This window comes from Saccoglossus kowalevskii, chromosome 19 (assembly GCF_978046115.1).
Source record: "Saccoglossus kowalevskii chromosome 19, keSacKowa6.1, whole genome shotgun sequence".
In the NCBI taxonomy this organism is placed as follows: Eukaryota; Metazoa; Hemichordata; class Enteropneusta; family Harrimaniidae; genus Saccoglossus; species Saccoglossus kowalevskii.
This window is the reverse complement of record NC_140659.1, coordinates 9726963-9748220: the sequence shown is the minus strand read 5'-3', so window position 1 is coordinate 9748220 and position 21258 is coordinate 9726963. Positions and strand designations below refer to the sequence as shown.

At 36.9% G+C, this 21258-nt stretch overlaps 1 protein-coding gene across 3 annotated transcripts in view; it reads left to right on the top strand.

Annotated features, from left to right (window-relative positions):
* Nucleotides 1–19747, top strand: part of LOC102809299 (uncharacterized) — a 49587-nt gene extending 29840 nt beyond the window's left edge. For 2 of the 3 annotated variants that reach the window (XM_085493621.1, XM_085493622.1), the window contains exons 2-5: nucleotides 6650–6760; nucleotides 11688–12204; nucleotides 13344–13445; nucleotides 15007–19747. In XM_085493621.1, the coding sequence (XP_085349747.1) occupies nucleotides 11721–12204; nucleotides 13344–13445; nucleotides 15007–16232 (1812 nt within the window). In that variant the 5' untranslated portion in view covers nucleotides 6650–6760; nucleotides 11688–11720 and the 3' untranslated portion in view covers nucleotides 16233–19747. Of the gene's footprint in view, nucleotides 1–6649; nucleotides 6761–7340; nucleotides 7443–11687; nucleotides 12205–13343; nucleotides 13446–15006 lie in introns of those variants that run through there. The other variant, XM_006817309.3, reaches the window with a different exon arrangement.
* Nucleotides 19748–21258: the final 1511 nt, after the last annotated feature.

Sequence of the window (21258 nt, the reverse complement as noted above, 5' to 3'; positions counted from 1 at the left end):
TTTTAACACATTAAAAATAGTTATTTAAAAAAACGTATTGCCAAGTCACAAGCTGTTAATGTGCATCCCTGAGTACCGCGTGGTCAAGAACGTAACGTCAATAGACTGATACGCAAAACTATTGATCCAGATAAAACGATCGGAGTGCCAGTTAATCGATTATAGTTAGCAGTAAAAGCAAATTGTAGTCTTCCTAATCTATCAATACTAGGAGACGCTACATTGTCGGTATATTAAATATATTAATGTTGTTATTTTACCAGAGGGTATCGTCTACCTTGCTATTCATAAATCTACTTCGTTATCACGTGAAACGTGAATCCTATTCTAAAAAAATACATTCATTTTGCTGATAGATATGAATGCAAAGAATCATTTTGTTCATTATTGTTTTTTATGGACGAAAATATAAAGAAATTTGAGAAGAGGATTTGACGTGAAACTATGCACAAATCAGGTGATATATCTGGTATACGTCCATGTGATATTATTTCGACATTTCCATGTGATACTGTAGAATGTAAGTTATCGTGTTATAAGTTATCTTGCTTGACGTTTTTCACCCAATACGTAAACTTTGAAGCATCATTGGTCGGAAATCGCAGTTATGTCGATTACGAAGCGTTTTATATGCTGTGAATCCTAGTATGTAGCTTGCCCAATACAGTGAGTGGACAAATCAACGTTTGGAAGTAAATTTCAACCACTGCAAAACATACTACATGACAACTACAGTTGTGAGATATACTAAATGTGACCCGGGGTATTATAATGACGTAGTTATTAAATCAGATTCGATTAGCATCACGGACAATTATTGTCATGCTGGTTTTTTTTTAGAGTAGGTACCCTGGGAAACTCGTGTATATTTAATCGCCCCCGTGGGCCCAATAGAAATAATATAATACAGCCCCACATAACTTGCATAATACGTTTCAAACAAGATCGTCATTACAAACATGATAAGTAAATTTGAAATATTGGTTTGGCATTAGGTCACGTGTATGGTGATGACATCCAGTTTGTCATCTGTGGTGTTATACTATGTGGACCACTGAGCAAAGTATCCTTCCACGCCTTTGTAGAAAAGTAGTGCCAAACATTTGTTTCGAATTGTCTTGCAATTGCCCATCTCTTTTACTATTTGTGTTTTCCACTGATCTTGTGATAAGAAATGGACACGATGTGTACATGTATTGAACAGGAAATGGGGTAAATCACATCTGCGTGACGTACTGGTATGCTTAAAGAAATCTCCAAAGCTGTTCATCGACAATATTCAAAAGAGAAGCAATCATCTTAGTTATTTCATGACAATCTCGTTTTAGGAAAGTTAAGCATAGGTATGAAATGATAATAATTTAATTGTAATGGGTCCCGGTTGTTATGGCTATATAGTAGGGTGTATATGCCTTGTATTATTTTAAAGACGTTTTAAGTTTAGCGGACAAAATGAGTGTCAAATTATATGATCAGATCAAACAGTATCTGTTTTAAATATATATTTATATATTATCGTACAAATATTGGTTTTACCATGAAATCAGACTTTTTTTAGAAAATGATAAGTTAGTTTTATAAAACACAAAAATTAGTTGGAATTGGGGATTTTGGGAGTTTCGATGTGGGAGTGTCATTTGACTTCATTATTATGCATAAATGCAATTACCAACTTAGCCATGTCAATGCCCATAGCAACCAAGTCAAAGCATCACATGTTTCATTCAATTTCTATCTTATTAGCAAAAACTACAGTATCATTAACAAATGTAACCCTCCCATTGTCAAAAAAGACATGCGTTGTCAGAAACATTGTTTCTAAAAGTGTCGTCCTCGTTTTTTTGCGAATAATATCTAATTGTGCAATTGTCGAATTGTCGAATTAAATAAATTTGCTGAAGCTGAAACAGTAATATATATATATATATATGTATGTATGTATTTATTGGATTACTTTTATACCTGCAGATGTTTACTTATTCTGGGCTCAGTTTACTAGTCAATGACACAATGGAGTGGGCGTAAACTTTTGGCAATTTGCATAACATAGCCTAAAGTGCTGTACCTTCCCCGTATCATCAAAGATGAAAGGAAAATGTATATTGAGGGTAAAATGTCTGTCGTCGTCGTTGTTGTCGTCGTTGTTAATAATGTGTACACAATAACTTTACTAATCCTATTCCAAAGTGTACCAAACTTGTTCGCCTAATTCATCAGTATGAAATCTTCCCTTAGTGGGAACGACAGATGTCCTGTGTGAAAATATCATCCAAAAATCGAGAAAGTAGTCGTCAAAATCAGAAGATCAATTTTTGAATCGACTGATTACTGATGATACTCATTCAAAGGTCACTGGTCCCAGAGGAAATATGTACGGCACGCTAAGCGTTGCAAAAATATTCTATCATACAGAATAATAAAAAAAAAACAGAATTTCATAGCCTTATCCTCAAAATCAAAATAATATATATATCTAGAAATAACATTTAAAAAACTATAATATAAAAAATAATATTTAAAGAATATGAGACTGGGAAATGCGGGAAATAAAAAAAAAAATTACAAATGAAAAACACCGAAAAATAAAACAAAAATAAACATACAAGCACACTAGAAATAATTATGAAAATAATCAAACTTGATATAAATTAATAAAACAAAAATGAATAATTTCAAAAACGAGAAAAATTTTGAAAACACACACCTGAAAACAAACAATGCAATTTATTAAACTGATCACCACCAGTTTGTTTGATAATTTTATGATTCGCTTTTCAGCTAGCTAGCTCAGTCAACTGGAAATTATATCTCTTGAAATAATTAAACACATTAGGCACCAATGTTTTGTAAGTTATTAACATCAATCAAGCACTTTTGGTAGACTGCTTCCCCACTGCTGTTTCAATCCCAAAACTTGTTCGAATTCAAAATTAACTATGATAATGCATATTCATGTTGAAAAAAAATATGATAAGGGAATAATGTTATATAACAAAGAGCAAGGTCACCAGGGTTTAACTATGTTTTGTAATGATATATATGATCTACATTTGCTTATCAAGAACATGCCCGATACTCAATCGAATGTCCAAATTTACAACTGAATTATGGTTTTATTAATAAGGCTGATTTAAAAAATATACTTGTCGATTTAACTATGACAAGTGTACACAGGCTGAGGGCGATGTTTGAAGCCGACTATTTGCAGTTTTACAATTTACAGGCATATTACGAATATATAAACACGAAACAACAAGATTTAAACTGACAACAACGTACGTACGCAAGCAATCGTAATCACCACTACGCCACTATAACCTGTCCTAAAACCATATTAATGTGCTGTACCGAACTGCACTACTATTGGGATTATTGACTATGCATCCAGCTAGGAGTCAATGACCCCATTAAATATTGCGTAGACAATCTATCACGTCTTTAGAATGTATGGCCCGCCCACGTGAATCAGTCGTTTATGTATATGATTTTAAGTCATGGTTATATTGTATTGCATTCACCAATCTGTTACAGGCAGACCACGTGTATGCACCGCTAATGCGTTATATAAATTATTTTCAAAAAGGATTAACTCGTGTGTATCTAACGTTTCTAAGAAGCAAAAAACAGGATGTAGATAGCGATACGATCAGATGGTTTTCAAAAGCATTTAGTTTATTCCCCTGCGATGTCAAGTTTAATCTAATTGACGGATTTCCATTCAGCCTCTTCTGGGTTGTCCGGTTCAAGTTCCAAAAAAATAGTATAAGCAATGGGAATTTATCTTCATGTTTCACACTATCATTTAGGCATATTACAACTGGCATTACATGGTATTGATGATCTCATTGGAATAGTGTACAGATCTAATAATGTTGCGAGCTGTTCAAAGATTAACTGCTGACAACTCGTATTGTTTAGCGAGGGTACAATTCCCATACGTCCTCAGGAATAAAATTGATCAATCGGAGACGTTCCGTCTGAATAATTGAACACGTCGTGATGGATTTTAACCGCGAGTATTGGGCCACAATTTCGCGTATCACAACTGTGGTGTGTATGCAATTGGGAATTGGTTGTCATCGATGAAGGAAATTGACAGAGCTAGTGATTAATCACGTTCAATCGGCTTATGAATTTCAAGTTCCTTCGCGGGGGCAATCCAACAAAAATGGAGATACGTAAATAAACGAATTTCATCCAGAACTACAAGTGTCTCCCGTGTTTTCGATCGCGTTTATAATTTACAAGGGGAATGTATTAAATGGGCACACGCTGCGTTTTCTTTTGTCAATTTTCTCATAAATTTTAGTCCATGTAATACTGACCTTTGACCTTTGTGAAACCAAATGAATACAGATTGAGGATGGGGGTGGGTTGTAAAATGTTAGGATTTATCGCTATGCATATGCATGCAGCCCGTAAACATATGGAAATAATTTAACTGTCTACCAAGAATTCATTTTCCAGCTCTTTGAATGCGGTTATATACCTGTTATAAATGCATATCATGTTACATATCATATCACAATGTGTTTACTCATTTGGTATTACAAAGGTAATTTCGGCTCAGGACTGCATAGATTATCAAATATGAAAATAAATGAGAAAAACGCAGCTTCTGTCTATTTAAAGTTTGGCTAATTAATTAATTTTATTGCGTCTCTGTATTCTCGATGCACAAAGGGGTTAGTGAATTTTATACATAACGCTTGAACTCATCATCGAAATAAAACAAGTTAGTGTGTCGCTATAATATCTTCAGTGAGTTGCCTTGTGTTTACGAAGAAAACATTTTTATTCTTCAAATTGCAACAATGTAACAACTCTAAAGAAATAATAGTAATTCCCCGATGCACTCTTAGACTAGTGAATTTAGAATAAAATGCAGCACATTCCGGTCTCATTGCATTGCATTTCAGTTACAGTTACGTATAGTTTATGCGGAGTTCTGAGCTTAGACTATTTGATATTCGTAAGAGCTGTCGGACTCAGCTGCTGGCGTCGTACATGTAATCATTGAGTATGACTCACACATTAGAAATCTAGATAATGTTAGTCTAAACTGTGTTTGTAATTGGAATGTTGATTCTGTTGCGACATATACAATTAATGAGATGTTTTTTTTTGAATTCCTGTTCAATAATATGTGGTCAATCACGAAATAATTTCTATTATAATCGTGAAGTCTCAGGCGTATCCATTACTTGCCAGTAGTGCATATAGTTTAAGTTGCTTTCCTGCTTTGTATTATATGTAGATCATATCTCAAATGAAAAATGTAAAAATCAGCTGGACCTGCCACAAATATTAGAGCACTCAGGCTGCAACTAGTCAGCTTTGGATAGAAATCAAGGTAGTGTCTAGTCACTAAAACAAACATAATTTCATATGAATTCACGTTGAATTTAATAGAAAGTACTTCTAAAATAATTTTTTGGATTTTTAAAACTATACACAATCCAGGGTGTATAAATGAATACTATTTTATTAAACCTGACGAGGAGGCAAAGCTTACGATAGTTTTACTATGTTATACTCCGCTCGAGATATTTTCGTAGACTATATCACATATATATTGTTTTAATTTTTGTATAATTTTTGTATATTCTGTATCATCTACATATTGTTTTGATTTTCGTGTTCCATTCCTGCGAAGGTGTCAAGTTTGCGTTACTTAAAGGGCGGTGTATTTTACACGCGTTGTGTACGTCACTGTAAGTCCCATATCGATCAGGACGCGGCAAGACGACCACCGCCCTTTAATATTTGGTATTGGGGGTATAGTCATTCATGGTTGTTTAAAAGAAAAGGGATGTGTTCACTCGGTGAATCGAATCGAGTAACTTAGTACCCAATGAACCAATGAATGCTCACTATGATCACTCACTTACTCACTGCCCTGTTTTTCGGAACATAACTTTATCCTTGTAATTATCTGCGTGTAGGTATTAATTATTGTTCTAATCTATGGTTAACTACTTTGAAGTCTTGAAGGCTGGAAAACCCGGATCCTAGGATTTGCGGAAGTGACGTATTGACACTACTACTGCCAATCAGCGGTCAGTCGTCTCACATAATCTTCCAGGACACCAGTTAAAATAAATCCAGTGCTCGAATTGATTAGCGCCTCTGGTAGATTTTTCAAGACGTTGTCCGATTAACTCAACCGATAACAAAGTATGAAATTAGCATACACACATGCATGCACAGAGAAAAAGTGTCCGTACGGGGAGTTATACAACTTTCAACATGTCTGTTAGAATAGCTATGTTCTCGCTACTTTCAGCTGATAACTTATTACATATACGCTGGCGTTCGTGATTTTATAAAGGCTAAGGGCGACATACATCAACTGAAATAGCATAGCATGTGGGATTTTGTTTAATTTGTGTTTCCAGTCTCAAAACACGTGTATGTTTCAGACTGGAAGTACGCTGCGACATCGTCATATCCGCTATTATGACATCATCATATCCGGTGCATGAATTTATATTCTTGCATGAGTGCAATGGAAACATAAACGCCATTGAAAGGATACGGGATGTGGAAAACTCAATCCATTTTTTTCTTGGAAATATCCAAGACCTTTGCTCTCGGATACGCCCGATTAACAACAACTCACGATGTGTGATTTTATTCTTATCTCCAGCCACCATAATGGGTCTGGTTTGCGAACAGAACTTCCCAGAGACGTTGCAACCGCACCAGGCGCGACTACGATATGTATTGAGCTAGAGAAGGCAGTGCAGATCTGATATGAGTAAGTACAATATAGCAGTCATAACGCCAAAGCCTACACTTTTGGTGCAAGTACAGTAACTTGCAATCTCCGGGCTGTAGACTCGGTGTCCACAATCTCCGTGATACCCAGTGTTTGATTTATGTTGAGGTGGTGGATATAAGACAAATACAGTTTCCCGAGAGAAGCGCATTTTCAATGAATCCACTGATGCTATGTGTGTGCCGGTTAACATTTAGCAATATTGTAACATATATTCCACTATTACTTTTTGTAAACGACATTCAACAGTTTCATCTTCGTGCCAGCTCAGCAAATTTAAATCAAATATATGATTTGTTTGTGTTTATTTTTGCTAGTGTTTGAAAATAACTCCATTCAGTAATCGGTGATCACCAGTTATATTTCTAAGTTTTCGTTAGGTAAACAATATCACAAATATATTTTTTTCTTTGTGTTCATTTTTTTCTTTGTGTTCGAAAAAAACAAACCTGTTTCTGTAATCGTCGTCCACCAGTTTTATGTTCTTGTTTCTGTCAGGCAAACACAGACATCGAAATTAGCTCACTATAAAATTGTTCAATATCATTCAGCCTCAATTTTGTAAGGTGCCAACACGTAAACTTGAAAACCTATATTTATGGACGTGAGGCTACTGGACGGATCAACCTAGCGAGCCCGGTCACAACAACATGTCACAAGGGTAGGTTGGATGTTGCGTGGTGGTAGTAGTGGTGGTGGTTGTGTAGTACACATGTTCTTGTTTGCTTTATCTCCGACGGTGCAATTCACATTTTCATCATTTGCCACGTAACTTATACACGCAGCCTAGAGGGCAGTGATAGATAAGCCTAATGAATATGCATTTATAATAGGTCTTATCCACAAGACTGCGACCCGGAGCCTGATTGCACGTAAACATGGAGCACTTGACGCCATACTAGCGCTTGCGCTGGTAATGTATTTGATCGGTATCAGCTGTTTTGTTTTTGAAATCATGAAATGTAGAGCACTCCGTCAAACAACACGTCGCATGATGCATTATTCAGGGCGTCGGCGTGTCTATTTTGAGTCAATAGTTACACGCGCATGCGTACACAAGGTTGAATAACGCCACGCTTAACGAGCTATGCAAGTCTGGAGCAAACTGTTAATTCACAATGATCTCGCGATATCTCGCACATTGCGTGAATAACGCGGACCGAACGTTTGTCGCAAAAAATCGAATTTGTTTTGAACTTGAATTTCTTATTTTTATTGCTCAATTTCAAAATTCATAAACAATTAACATCATTAAATGTGTATAGGACATTACTAAGGGTAGAAGTACATCCCTAATACATTCGCGTTTGTCGAATCCCACGCGATGTTTTGACATCACTGCGACACTATCCCCTGGTTTTGACGTTTGATTTTACGCATAGCGCGGAATCTCACAGTGAGCGGGAAATGGTCCATCCCTAACAAACCATTTTGGTTATCATTTTCATCCATAATCATGTGAAGTGATGTTTATGAAGTCGTATCTCGCGAGATTTCGTTGGATCTGAGTGCATGACACCACCCACAATTCCTTGCGGTGAATCCAATGACGTCCCTTGCCCGACCTGGTCTACGCGATGTAAGTGTAGCCATATTGGAAGACATGAACCAACGGTTTGCACTTCTTTTTCTCAGAGTAATCTAGCCTTTGGCCCTTCTAGAAGCAATGGTATGACTGGAAACGCGAATAAGAATTATGTAAAATAAATCAGATAATGTCAAGAGTGGGGCAAGTATCCGCCATTATGTACGAGTGATTTAATGTGATGCTCGTCTGAGTAGCAGACGACATGTCAGCACGTATGGGGTTATATCTACTATCCCACGCTTCTCATCGCCACGTTGCCGTTACACTCACAGACATCCCAGGGTGATACAAAAGCATTATTGAGAGTAGAATCTTTCACCTTTTTTGTTGTGTATGATGTCAAACATGAAATTGCGCCCCTGTGTGTGGTATACTTATAGGGCGTACAAGGATTACAAATAGAACCGTATTCAGATTGCCTGGCGACAGTCCGCCAAGAAATGTGTATATCCACAGTGTTGGCACTTGGCGGTAAGTGTGTGTAAACATGGAAGTATAAAAAACCAAGCGGGGCATGCACGTTTTATGCATATTATATTAGATCAGTAATCTGTCAAGTCATACTAATTGACAACAGATTAAGCATGTTCGTCTAGATTGAAATTCGCAGGGTGCCATTATAAGGTGATTGAATCATACAAAGAGACAATAAATAATCCGATTTAATGATTTTTCCGGGATCACGATGTTCTGTTAGTGAAGTAACCTGATTGATATTTTTTTTACTACGCTCTAATATAGTGCGTACACTTGTTACGAAATTGTATTTGGTTGTTTATATTCGATTGATTTGTAATGATTACACGTACCGGAGGCGAGATTGTTATTGAGGGCAGTCGAAGTCAAAACGTGCTTAGTGTCTACTGAGTGAGAGTTTACGATTTAAGTGTCGAAACTACATTGACACCCACATTAATTGCAATACTGAAACTATATTCAAATCGTTAGGAACTACAAGTATTCTATTTTTATTGCTTCATTGCCATTCCTGCTTGTCTATAGTCGGAAATCGAACTGACGTCTGAAGCATAATTACAAAACAAACAATACATGTGTTTCTACACCGTTAGCGGTTTAAACCACGTTTATGTAAAATCGTATTCAACTCATGATCCGTACATGTATTCTCGTAACAAAAACAAGGATTCTTAAGACCTTGTCATACAAATAAATGATGTAATTATCGCGACAGCTATCTCCATAAAATAGCGATATGTAACAAATTGTCGCGGTTTGCCGTTCTAAAATATCGATAATCATCATTACCAGCGTCCCAAGTCATTATACAGTACATGGACCTGGCGCCTCGGCATCTTATATTGGGTCGGCGTACGTTTTTTTGGTACCCAGTGCGTACATGTAATTAGCATAGTGGCAGTAACAGACGCCCCTGCGGGAGTACGGATCACGTCAATAATAAAATCCTGTTCGCGCACGGCCTCGGGAAACATGTTTTAAGTGGATGTCCACCCTCTGGAGTAAGTGAAAGCATGTTCGCTCTCAGGGCCAGCATATGTAATTATGTTTTATCATGCTGTGTTTGACATTTTGTTACGGGTAATATTGAGAGGTGACCCCGGGTCATGTTTTATATGAGGTACTCGCGAGTCTCTGCGGTATGTACATGCTTGCTATAACCTGACCTCTGCATTTGTCTCGTCTAATTTTTATCTTGCCACGTTTCCGATAGTTGCAACCCAATTTGTAAAGGCTTTGCGACAGACCTATAAATAAAATGAGTTATCAAACAAGTAAATTAAATTAAATCCAATTCAACATTGATGGCTATTCGTGAAACTAATACAAATAGTTATAAGTTCATTGATGACATCATTATAATAAATACGAGTACAGGACTGGAATATCAATATTCCGATTCACTTGTTTTACACACCGTGAACACAAACTGCACTAAAACGGCATAATGACTGTGCCAGGGGCGGATATAGATGAGGTGCGCCGCGTTCCTTACTCGTATACGCGTTACCACTGCCGGATCCAGAAATTCGATAGGGGGCGCTTCTATTGACGTGGGCTGGGTTTGTCAATTGATTTGTAATTTCTTGGCGGGGTGGGGGTTAGGAGTTGGCGCGCCTCCTCCTAAATCCGCGCGTGATTACTCATAACCTAATCCGGTTATGTCGTCATTATACAGGTGCGTCCCTCTAGTCAGAGGGCATGCATCCGTTCCTAAGTACGTTGTTAGCTTACATACGTCACATCTTTACCAAATGTCACACCGTATGGGTTATATAATTCAATCTTGTTTATATAGTTCATAGTTAAAGTATAGATTGTTTCTGCTACGACAATGCTGTATTCGTTGTATGTTTGGACGTAAACCCCGGATGTAGATTTGTCCGTTAAAGGAAACATCAATCCAAACAACATAATGACCTCTAAAGAAAAAGCTCTACAAATGTAGGAGAATGCAATTTACAGTTTTTTCATATCACTTTTCAATCTCTAGATATTCAACTTTACATCAGTATTATGTAGTCAGGCATTTTGATTCTCAAGCAAAGGATTATGGGTAAAGTATGACATCATAGAATCTGTCATCAGAAATTGAGAAAATTATTTCATCTATGTCATGAGAAATACTGATGCGAATTAATTAAAATTTTCGTTGTGCATATTACTCATGTATATAATTATAGTAATGGAAATTAGAATATTACAAATACACATAAAGTAAAGATATTGCTAAAAACGTAAAAAAAATAAAAATCTATATTTTAGTCGTGAAATATAGAATGACACTTTTTTGTCCCCTTTTTGTGGTCAACATATAATATATCACCCATATAACCTACTCACATTGGTTAGTTGTATACAATATAAGGAAATTTGAGCATTTGGTAGAAAAACATAAAAATAAATTTTTCAGTTCAGTTTCCATACAACTATTTTATAAACATGGGTGGCACCAGCACATTTTTGTTACCAATTTCCAAACTTTCAGCCAATTTGAAGTTCAACTTGTGAAGTTATAGATGAAATCATTTTCTGACAACAGATTATATGATGTCGTACTTTACCCATATTTTTTGCTTGAAAATCACGATGGCTGACTACATAATATTGATGAAAAGTTGAATACTAGAGAATGAAGAGTGATATAAAAAAACTGTAAATTGCATGCTCTTACATTTGTGAAGCTTTTTCTTCAGAGGTCATTATGTTGTTTGGATTGATGTTTCCTTTAAGGCTTGAAGTGTGGCATAACGTGCAATAGTTTTTGTTAAACTGAGATGGTGAATATTTATATCACATCACAGCCAAACTGTCTCGCTCACGCTGTTTTCTTTTTTTCAGGTGACGTTAATGATAAGGATTTAACTTATAACTATGGCAACTCTAGGAAATATGAAAATCGGACTGTCTGTTCCACGACACGCGAATGTGCTTAATAATATGAATATTGATACTGAGCGGCAAACAACTACTCCTTCTAGACATCGAACGTTTACTAAAGAAGAACTAAAAACAAAATGCCATCCTCGTCAGTGGATCCACGTCATATCATCGCATGTTGGACTCGTACTTTTATTTTTCACGTACGTTGTCATTGGGGCTTTCATTTTTCAAACTATCGAGGCACCCCGCGAGAGACAGGAACGTCAGCGACTGACCGAAATGAGGCAAGTACTCGTGAAGACGCTATGGGGTATATCGGCAACAAATCAAACAAACGGAACCGTTTTAATACAGTATTATTTAGGCGAGTGGGAAGAGGCAATATTGAACAGTCGTATTTCATTAAGTGAAAATGAACATCATTGGACGTTCACCGGTGCTGTGTTCTTCTCCTCGGCAACAATAACAACAATAGGTAAGTATTCTGACAATGGTGGCGCTATTTACTTAAACACGCTAGGACAGATTAAAAGGTGCATTTTATTGTAACGAGAAACAAATCTTGAGGTCACTACGCAGTGTCGTATAAATCAGTCGAGGATACTTTTAATCATAAATGCGTAAATAATTTACGATTTGTTGTTAGTCCCTTCGCAAGTTTATTTTCGGATACATTTGGCAAAGTGTATTTCTAAATGCTACCCTAAAACAATTATCTGTGTTCTGATGTTAGTGATTCTCTATCTGTACATGGTGCATTTCTAGAAGACGCTAAGGGTTGCGGGAAACCTAGTAAATGAACTAAGATAAATCAAATATATTTAGTTCGTAACCAATTTATAAAGTTAGTAATTTAAAGCGCTACAGTCCGAGGCGTCGCACCGCGTTCTGTTCGATACGGATCGCGTCGCGTCCTGCTCGATACGGGTCCCACAGCGACGTACACAACGCGTGTAAAATACATTGTTTATTTCTGCGTGTCGATCATCTTGTAGCAGGGCATGAAAGCATGATAGTAAACTTTTAAAATTAGGAACGGTCAGGCGAATTGAACATACATGTCTTAACCGACAATGGTTTTAGGCCACAGTTCGAACAACGTCGAATATGCAAATAAGCCATGTGCATAGCGCGTTTCGAAACATCAACACTGGCGGCGCTCTCATTCACTTGCTGCAACTGGTAGTTATTTATAGAAAAGTACGCCATGTTACGTAGTTTATTTATTAGCCACTGGCAATTTGTTGCATGTTTTGAGTTGTTGGTATTCAAAAAAAAAAAAAAAAAAAAATAGGTATGTTTGTGGTCACGCATCAGTTGCAAATGCCGCGTTCGGATTTTTATATTTTTATATGAAACAAGGAAAACAGAAAGAAATGTACCTGCCGAAAAAAACGCATCAACGCTTAGATTTTAAAAGAAACTTTGGACCAGAAGCAGGTTTTTTTTTCCTATAAAATATGGAAATTCTCATATGCCCATTGACACACTAAATACAACATCACGACCTCATGCATATATTATTAATGTAAATAATTTTATGTGAATGTGAAATGAATTCCATTGAATATTAGTAATTCACAGCTCATGGTTTGTTTCCTGTTTTGATATCAGGTTACGGTAATATTGCTCCTGTGACTACCATTGGACGTATACTATGTATATGTTACGCCTTCATGGGCATTCCAATTACTCTATTGGTGCTGAGTGACGTTGGTGAGTAACAATAACTAATGTATTATTTGACATTACTTAATTACTAACAATACACATTTAAAGCGGGAGAGTCACCTGCGCACGCGCGGGAATTGAGCCCCACGCGACGATAACAACACACACGCTAAAAACGCAAAGACTCATGGTTAGACGCTTGTTTGTAAACAATGACACGCTATGGCCACTTGACGCATGCGCTGCGGACGACTGCCCCGCTTTAACATAAACAAAAACACAACATATTCATTTGCTCTTTAAAAGAAAACTGTTGAACAGGTATCACTTGATTTGCAGCGGACATTAAAATAAACAGATCACGAAGACCGTCATTTACCTGTCATTTCCCCTTTGAATATCGCTTTGAAGATTGTTAGTGCGGTTTTTGACTTCAACAATTTCAACCATGAATGCCAATGCCACTTGCCAATTACAGAACACCTTTTTTTTTTTAATTTTTCGTATTTACCCACGTAACTGGCAAGAAAATATAAATTTCTAAAATATCATATCTACACTTGAACACAATTAATTATTGTGTGAACAACTCAATTTCAAATACCCCCATTGTACTTTTGATATGCAAGCTTTCAACTGGTGAATTCAAAGTCATTGCAAACTTTAATAATCATAGGCTTTTCATTATCAGCCACCCCCCCCACCGAGTGGTGTTCTTCCAATCGGCCATTTTGTCCACGGCGCCTTGGTTTGTGACTATGAGGATTCATCGTCGCAACACGAAATGCAACTGAAATCATATATCCCTGGTTTTTTATTTATGCTATTTTTTTCAATCATAGTTACATGCAAATTAGGATTAATGAGGAGCCTCGTTATGAAATGCGATGAGAGTAGACAGAAACTGTGAGACAAAAGCTTTTCATTAAAATTCTTATTTTGTGCTCAATATTTGTAAACTATCCACATCGCGTAGTAAGCGTTTTACATGCACTTCAAAGTTCAAACCTTTGAAGATGTCACGTCGCCCTTTTTTGAATTCTTCCCGTAAACACGCAAGAAACGCGGCATTGGACACATATTAGAACTTAAATCCTGTACCTTTTCGCAGTCTACATGTATAGCCAAATATGTGTTCCAGTCGCTACTGCTGGTTGACGCAATCTACGCCAGCAGGAAACAACACAAAAACGAAAGCCTGATCGCGATCGGGGCAGTTGGGCAATAATGGCTGCATGTTTTTCGTGCCCATGACATCACTTCCGCCAGTTCATTGTAGTAACACCGCATGTTACTGATGACTGCAAAAATCAGGCACATTTGCCCTCATTTCACGCACTACATTCAACCAATTTGGAATCATTGTGAGTAAATTCAATAGATTTTGTGACTTTACCTGAAAGGGTAAAATATCACGTAGGTGAGAGCTGTTCAGCTCATTCAAATCTGTCGCGGTTTCCGGTGAAAGTAACGGTTCTCAATGCCCAGTTCGGTTCACAAGGGATTGCGCGGTGCCAGCATGTCCGACGTCTCCCTCAGGCACACTAAACTGCATAGAATTTTAACTCTAATTCTAACCAAAGAAATGATCATTTTTCTTTCTTAGGTGGCTTACTTGCAAGATGGGGCAAAATAGCAGCAATAATTGTCACACGCAAAATAGAGAAGCGGAAAGAAAGACGCAAAGAAAGGGGGAATCGAAGAATGCCCACTATTATGGTTGAGGACTTGGGGAATAAAATGACGAAGGAGCGATACCCATCTAAATATTCAGTAGTACCTAATGACGTCACCGACTCACGTGACGAGAAGATGGCAGGAAGCAGCTATGATGACGTCCCACGCCGTGACGTCAGTCGGGGTCCAGACATTCGGCAAATGAATGATACCGTGTTATCAGCACGTGTTTGGGACCGACTCATGAAAAGTTCAGTGACTTCCGATATCAGCCGAAGTGAGCCCGACTTGAGATCCGACAGAGATGCCCAAATAACAGCAATGAAACTCAATATGAATAACCCACAAGGCACGCGGGATGTCATTGAAAAGGACGCAGATAGCAATTCCACTGTCAATGAAAGTTACTGCGGTTCCAGGCGTCCGAGTGGACAGTTTCTCGAGGTAGTTGACAGGAACGCCATTGGCGAATCGCAGGATAACATATCTGAAAGCAGCAAATCGTCGCAACGAACAAATGTCATCCTCGTTCCAGAGCCAATTGCACAGAACCAAAAAAGAATAACGATGTCACGTGGTAAAAAATCTGATGTCATCGTTGCAAACGAGTCGACTGGCAAGTCTGGGGTTAAAGAGAGCGAGATTGCGACGTTTCATTTTCCGATATGGCTAGCAATTGTAATATTAATTATCTATCTTTGTCTCGGGGGCTTCGTTTTTTCTCTGATTGAGAATTGGTCTTTTTTCGAGTCTTTTTATTTCTGTTTTATTTCGCTAAGTACAATCGGCTTCGGGGATGTCATACCTGAAAACAAAGGCACAATTTTGACATTATCGATCGCCTATGCCATATTAGGCCTGGCATTGACATCCATGTGTATCTCATTAGCATCAACTGCCATTTTAAACAGTCTTTCTCGTCTTGGACAACTCACTGAATACTACAAAACGCGCCAATGGAAAAACGTCAAAGTCTATAGGTCTTTGTATGTTAGAGGGCGATCGCTACGACGTAGGTTTTCGAGTCGAAGGCGAGGCAGGGCCGGCCAATTTGCAGCGTCAAAGCGTACACCGAAGCGAGGTTCTTCTCTCCGGCTTCCTGGGAAATTTGCGATTGTACGAATGGAAACGCCAAGCAGTTCACCACAGCTATAGCGAATGACGTAGTTTTTTTTCTGAGTTTGGGGAAAAAACTCGGGCAGGTATTCTAACTGTCGGAAATTTTAGTATCCTGTGGATCACGTTGGTACTGCATTACGTCGCTAAAACGACGTATTTATACGTTCGCAATATAAAAAAATACTTAAAATAATCGTTTTGATCCGTCATATGCATCCGGGTACTCCCAGAGACTGTGATTCACATAAAATTACAGTACTAACGTTTATTGTAGTTTATTGTAACACACATGCTAGCTGTTCCCTCTTACCAATAACGACGATAACGACGGTTAATATCTGGATGCGGACTGTGTTGATACGCCAAATGGTATATTTGTTAAACCATTTTTATAATACTTTGTTATTCGCGCCTTATTTACACTTTAATATGCATCGCTTTGTCTGATTTACAACGAACCCATATTCTCGGTGATATCACCAGAACAAAAGGTCTGGGGTATATCTGATTATGACCATATATGGTATTATATCTATATAACCATATTCATATATGGAAGTAAACCCATATATGGCAAAGTGAGATCCTTGAATATCCAATCGGCAATAACTAGCACATACATTTAAATAGACTATAAGAGGAACTGACGCGTCACCATTCGAATAATTATTCTGCAAAGCGTGTCAATCATGAATACTATTAAATGTGCCTGCATATAGTCCTATCTTAGAGCCCCCTGGTATCGCAGTCAGATTCCTACCGCACATTATTGTACGACTGAAAACTTGTTTATTTCCAAATGACATATAATCAGTATGCTCTTTCCCGGGTAGCAATGCTTGGATAGAATTTTATATGACGAGCCATTGCAAACAATACCGGTGGTCTCTAATGCATAACTGTATTTTTTTTCTTCTTAAAAATATACAATCCTACTAAAACAACTTCTTTCGACGTAAGATTCTAATCTATAATCCACTCTGGTAATATTTCTATCTCAATATCTTTCCAACCCAACTCTTTTTCTGTCCGATGTAATTTTAAGATAACCTATCACATTATAAAGTAATGTAACACAATCAAGTAATCGTCTACAATCGGCGACTAATGTCCACGCTCTACGCAATTAGTCTGTTATACGATCTGTCTTGAAATCATCCCATATTGGGATAAAATTACTATTATTACGTGAGACACACGCGATTATTATAGCAATTTAAATATATTTAACGTTACAAGGACTGGCCAAGAGATCGAACAGTATTATTTATTTTTTTCGCCAAATTAGTAAACTTGAGTTTCAAAAACATCGGTACCTAGGTTGATTATTACAGTTTCATTTTCGCTGTTTACGCAAGTAGTACGTTGTGTGCTGTTTAGCCTCAGTTTTATAAGTTAAATGGTGGGATAAAAAATGCATTAAATGTTATTATATTGCTAAGTTTAACATATCCAACAACACAACTTTAAGTTTGTATAAAATCCCATGTTCTTGTCAGAAAGTGTTTAGGGGAAGAAATCAGTTATCATTTTATATTTTATGATAATTTAGTTCCCAGCCTATTGTCTAATTTTCCCCGAGTTTCAAAAAATGTTTTAAATTGTTCATAATTTTTTTTTACTATTCTTCCTTGAAGTCATGTGAATTAATTATGTAGTCTGAATAAAATAAAAATAAGTTTTTTTTTTCGAAGATGTGGTTCATTAACTCATTGTCACCGTATGACCTACATACAGCTTTACATTTTCGTCTTCTTAAAAACCGTTATTTTGCCGTGGGTGCTTCTCCCACTGATTTGTTTGTTCATGACGATGACTTCCATTTTCCAATTATGCTATGTGTTATGTTCTTGACATAAGTACACCCAATGGGATCTTCTATTAATATCATTCGCAACATATTTTAAGTAATTTTTAGTACACAAAGGTTATCTTCGAATTCAAGTACAGAATAGATTTATTTTATACTTGATCTTGTTAGTCCTCGTTCGGATTTGTCATTATACGACAATACATTCGAATTGTAGTTAATATTTGTTTTGAAAATCGATAGAATACCATTAAATACACTAAATGGCGTTGATGAAACTGTACTGATCAGCCTCAAAGGTCGTCGTGAAACGTCGTGCTCGATATGGTCCCATAGCGACGTATACAATGCACGTAAAATACATTGTTTTTTAATAACGTGATACTACAGTGAATTTGTTAACAAAATAGTACAATGACATGCACCACGCGACAGTCTACATTGCATGATGCAACTGAAAGCCCATAGAGATTTCTTCTGGCGCCGTAACTCACTGAATTCGGATTAATAATTCAATGATTTGAAGATGATCTTCCTTATGAAAATATGAATTCAATACGAAACATTAACATTAAGATTTGTCGGCGACGTACACACAGCATGTGTTTCTTCCTGTATTGCCTGTAGCATGTCACGTTTTGTACGCATATATAACGTATATTTTATATATTACGTCATAGCTAAAACACATTATTTGAAACCGCGATGCATGATGGGTTTATAGGTTGTCTTGTCTATACGCATAATTACTCGATCCAGCAGAATCCAGCGCGGAAAACTCACGAACGCCAATTGCAAGTTACTTTTTGTACTTTCCGTAAAATATAGGGAATGATCAAAGATTACTAACAATCTGAAATGCGGTATTGTCCTGAACGTATTGTTTCGGGAATTGAGAACATATGTGTAAAACACGGTCCCAGGCCCAGATACAACAATGCGTTAAATAAACAAAACACAATTAAAGATAATACGACATAATAGTGAAACACTATGTGTAGAAATACAATAATAATAAACAAATAATTGCTCCTTTTGACAACTATTTTCCATATTTCTATAGTAGATGGCGCTATATTCAAGATAGGTTTACATCAAGTTCAGTTTTATAATTTTTTTTTCTGATAAAACAAAATCATTTTGGAGAAATGGTCCGTATTCTTTTCAATGAACGATGTGCCATAAGATGGGATACCAAAAAATTGTAACTAAAAAGTATTTTCATAATATTGACAAACGACTGGAGGCACTACAACGCCCTCTTCTGTTGAATTATAGGGAATTCTTCTCAACAGAAGTGTTTTTATTTGTTGTGTTGAACTTTTATTCCGTGTTTTATGACAACAACAGAGAACCAAACTGCTCAAATGAAATGATATGTTTCTTTAAGACATTCTCATAGCTATGAGAGGCGGTCTCAAAAGTGCACAATATAACCATTTGGGTATCATGAGAAGATGCAAACGTACCAGAACAAGCAAATGTAAATTCATTTAACTACATAGTGATTCCATTACCTTGTCGTGATTCGTACACTCACCCTAACAAACTTACAAAATATCAGTATTGTATTAAATTTACGAAGTTAACACGTTAATTAAAACAATTTTGCTCGAAGTGTCACTGGAGAAGTATTCTTGGATTTGTATTTGAGAGAGAGCACACACTTATATGCAATACTACTGTTTTCTGAATCATTTTTAATCAATTCGAAGATTAAATGAAATGTTGATATGTACAACTGAATTGAACTCGTATTTTTTAATGTTGTTTTATTCGATCATCTTACAGCGGGAGGGTCGTCACCTGCGCACGCGCGGGAATTGAGTCCCAAGCGACGATAACAACACACGCTAAAAACACAGAGACTCATGGGTAGACGCTTGTTTGTAAACAATGACACGCTATGACCAACTGACGCATGCGCAGGTGACGACTTCCCTGCTTTAATAGAGGTGACAATAAACAGTTTATGACACAATTTCATTTGAACCCACATACTTGATTTACAAAGTTAGCACAGAGTAACGTATACTAGCTACTCGTATTATTTCTCCCATTAGTTCCATTATGCTTACCTTGTTAAAATAATAATGCTGAATGCCCATATTCTTCCGTGGCAAATAGAAAAAAAATGTGACGCCATCCCGCGGTTGGGATTAGTGACGTCATGAACGGCTTTCATATCCTTACAAAGACGTCTCTGTCGTAGAGGGCACAATTTACAGTTCTTTGTAACTAGCTGGGCACTCAATGTGTTGATGATGCGGGTGGCACAAATTATAGTTAGGCAGATAATTTAATAATTAATTAAAGAAATTATGACCATTTAATACACAAAAGTTCAATGACCTATTGTCATCATTGTAGACACTTGTATAAGCTTGAGTATATTTGATAATACTTCGGTAAAATCTGTGGCAATATTTTAATTCAAAAAATATTTACAGTTGCAGATAGCATAGCTTTTTACCCTGTGATGATGTTTCATTTTTTCCTGTCATCGCGTCCTCTATTCCAAATACTATCTTACGTGGACGCGATGGCGGGAGGGGATTTAACACTATTTGAAGGACGAAAGCAAGTCTCGTGGATCTTTGAGACCGCAATCTAATCACATCATCGCAAACCACGACCCTTTTACGGGAAACAATTTGGGCAAAAAAACTGGCTCTGGCGGGTGAAAATGATTAATTAGAGCGATGGGTCGTTGAGATAACAAGGTATCATTTGTAATCATACATGAAAACGACATTAGGGAATGACCATTTATTATTCTTGAGAGGTCGGGAAAAACAGGGGGGTTTCCCAGCATATTTCCCAAAGCCACAGAGCGGGGGGGGGGGCAGTGATTTTGATCAAGGCTGAATGGGGGCGAATATTTTTCTCTTAAAGATTTAGACACATTTTTGTTACTTTACACTTATTTTATTGAACACAAAATAAATAAACTAAATATATTTAAATGCAATAAAATAAAAATATACATATAGAAAGTATTTGTAAAATAATATATATAACAAAAGTAAACATGAAATGTTAGTACATGCAAATCTCTTGTGTTTAAAATATGTGTAAATATAATTAAAAGAAGTATCCATTATTGCAAAACGGGTCTATTTAAAACTGACAATCCATCTACACTGCCACCTAAACCACTGGCAACAGACCATCACCAGGAGCAACATCCTCATTGCCACCAACACAAGTGGTATTAGACCCACTACGATGACAATATCATCACTACCACCT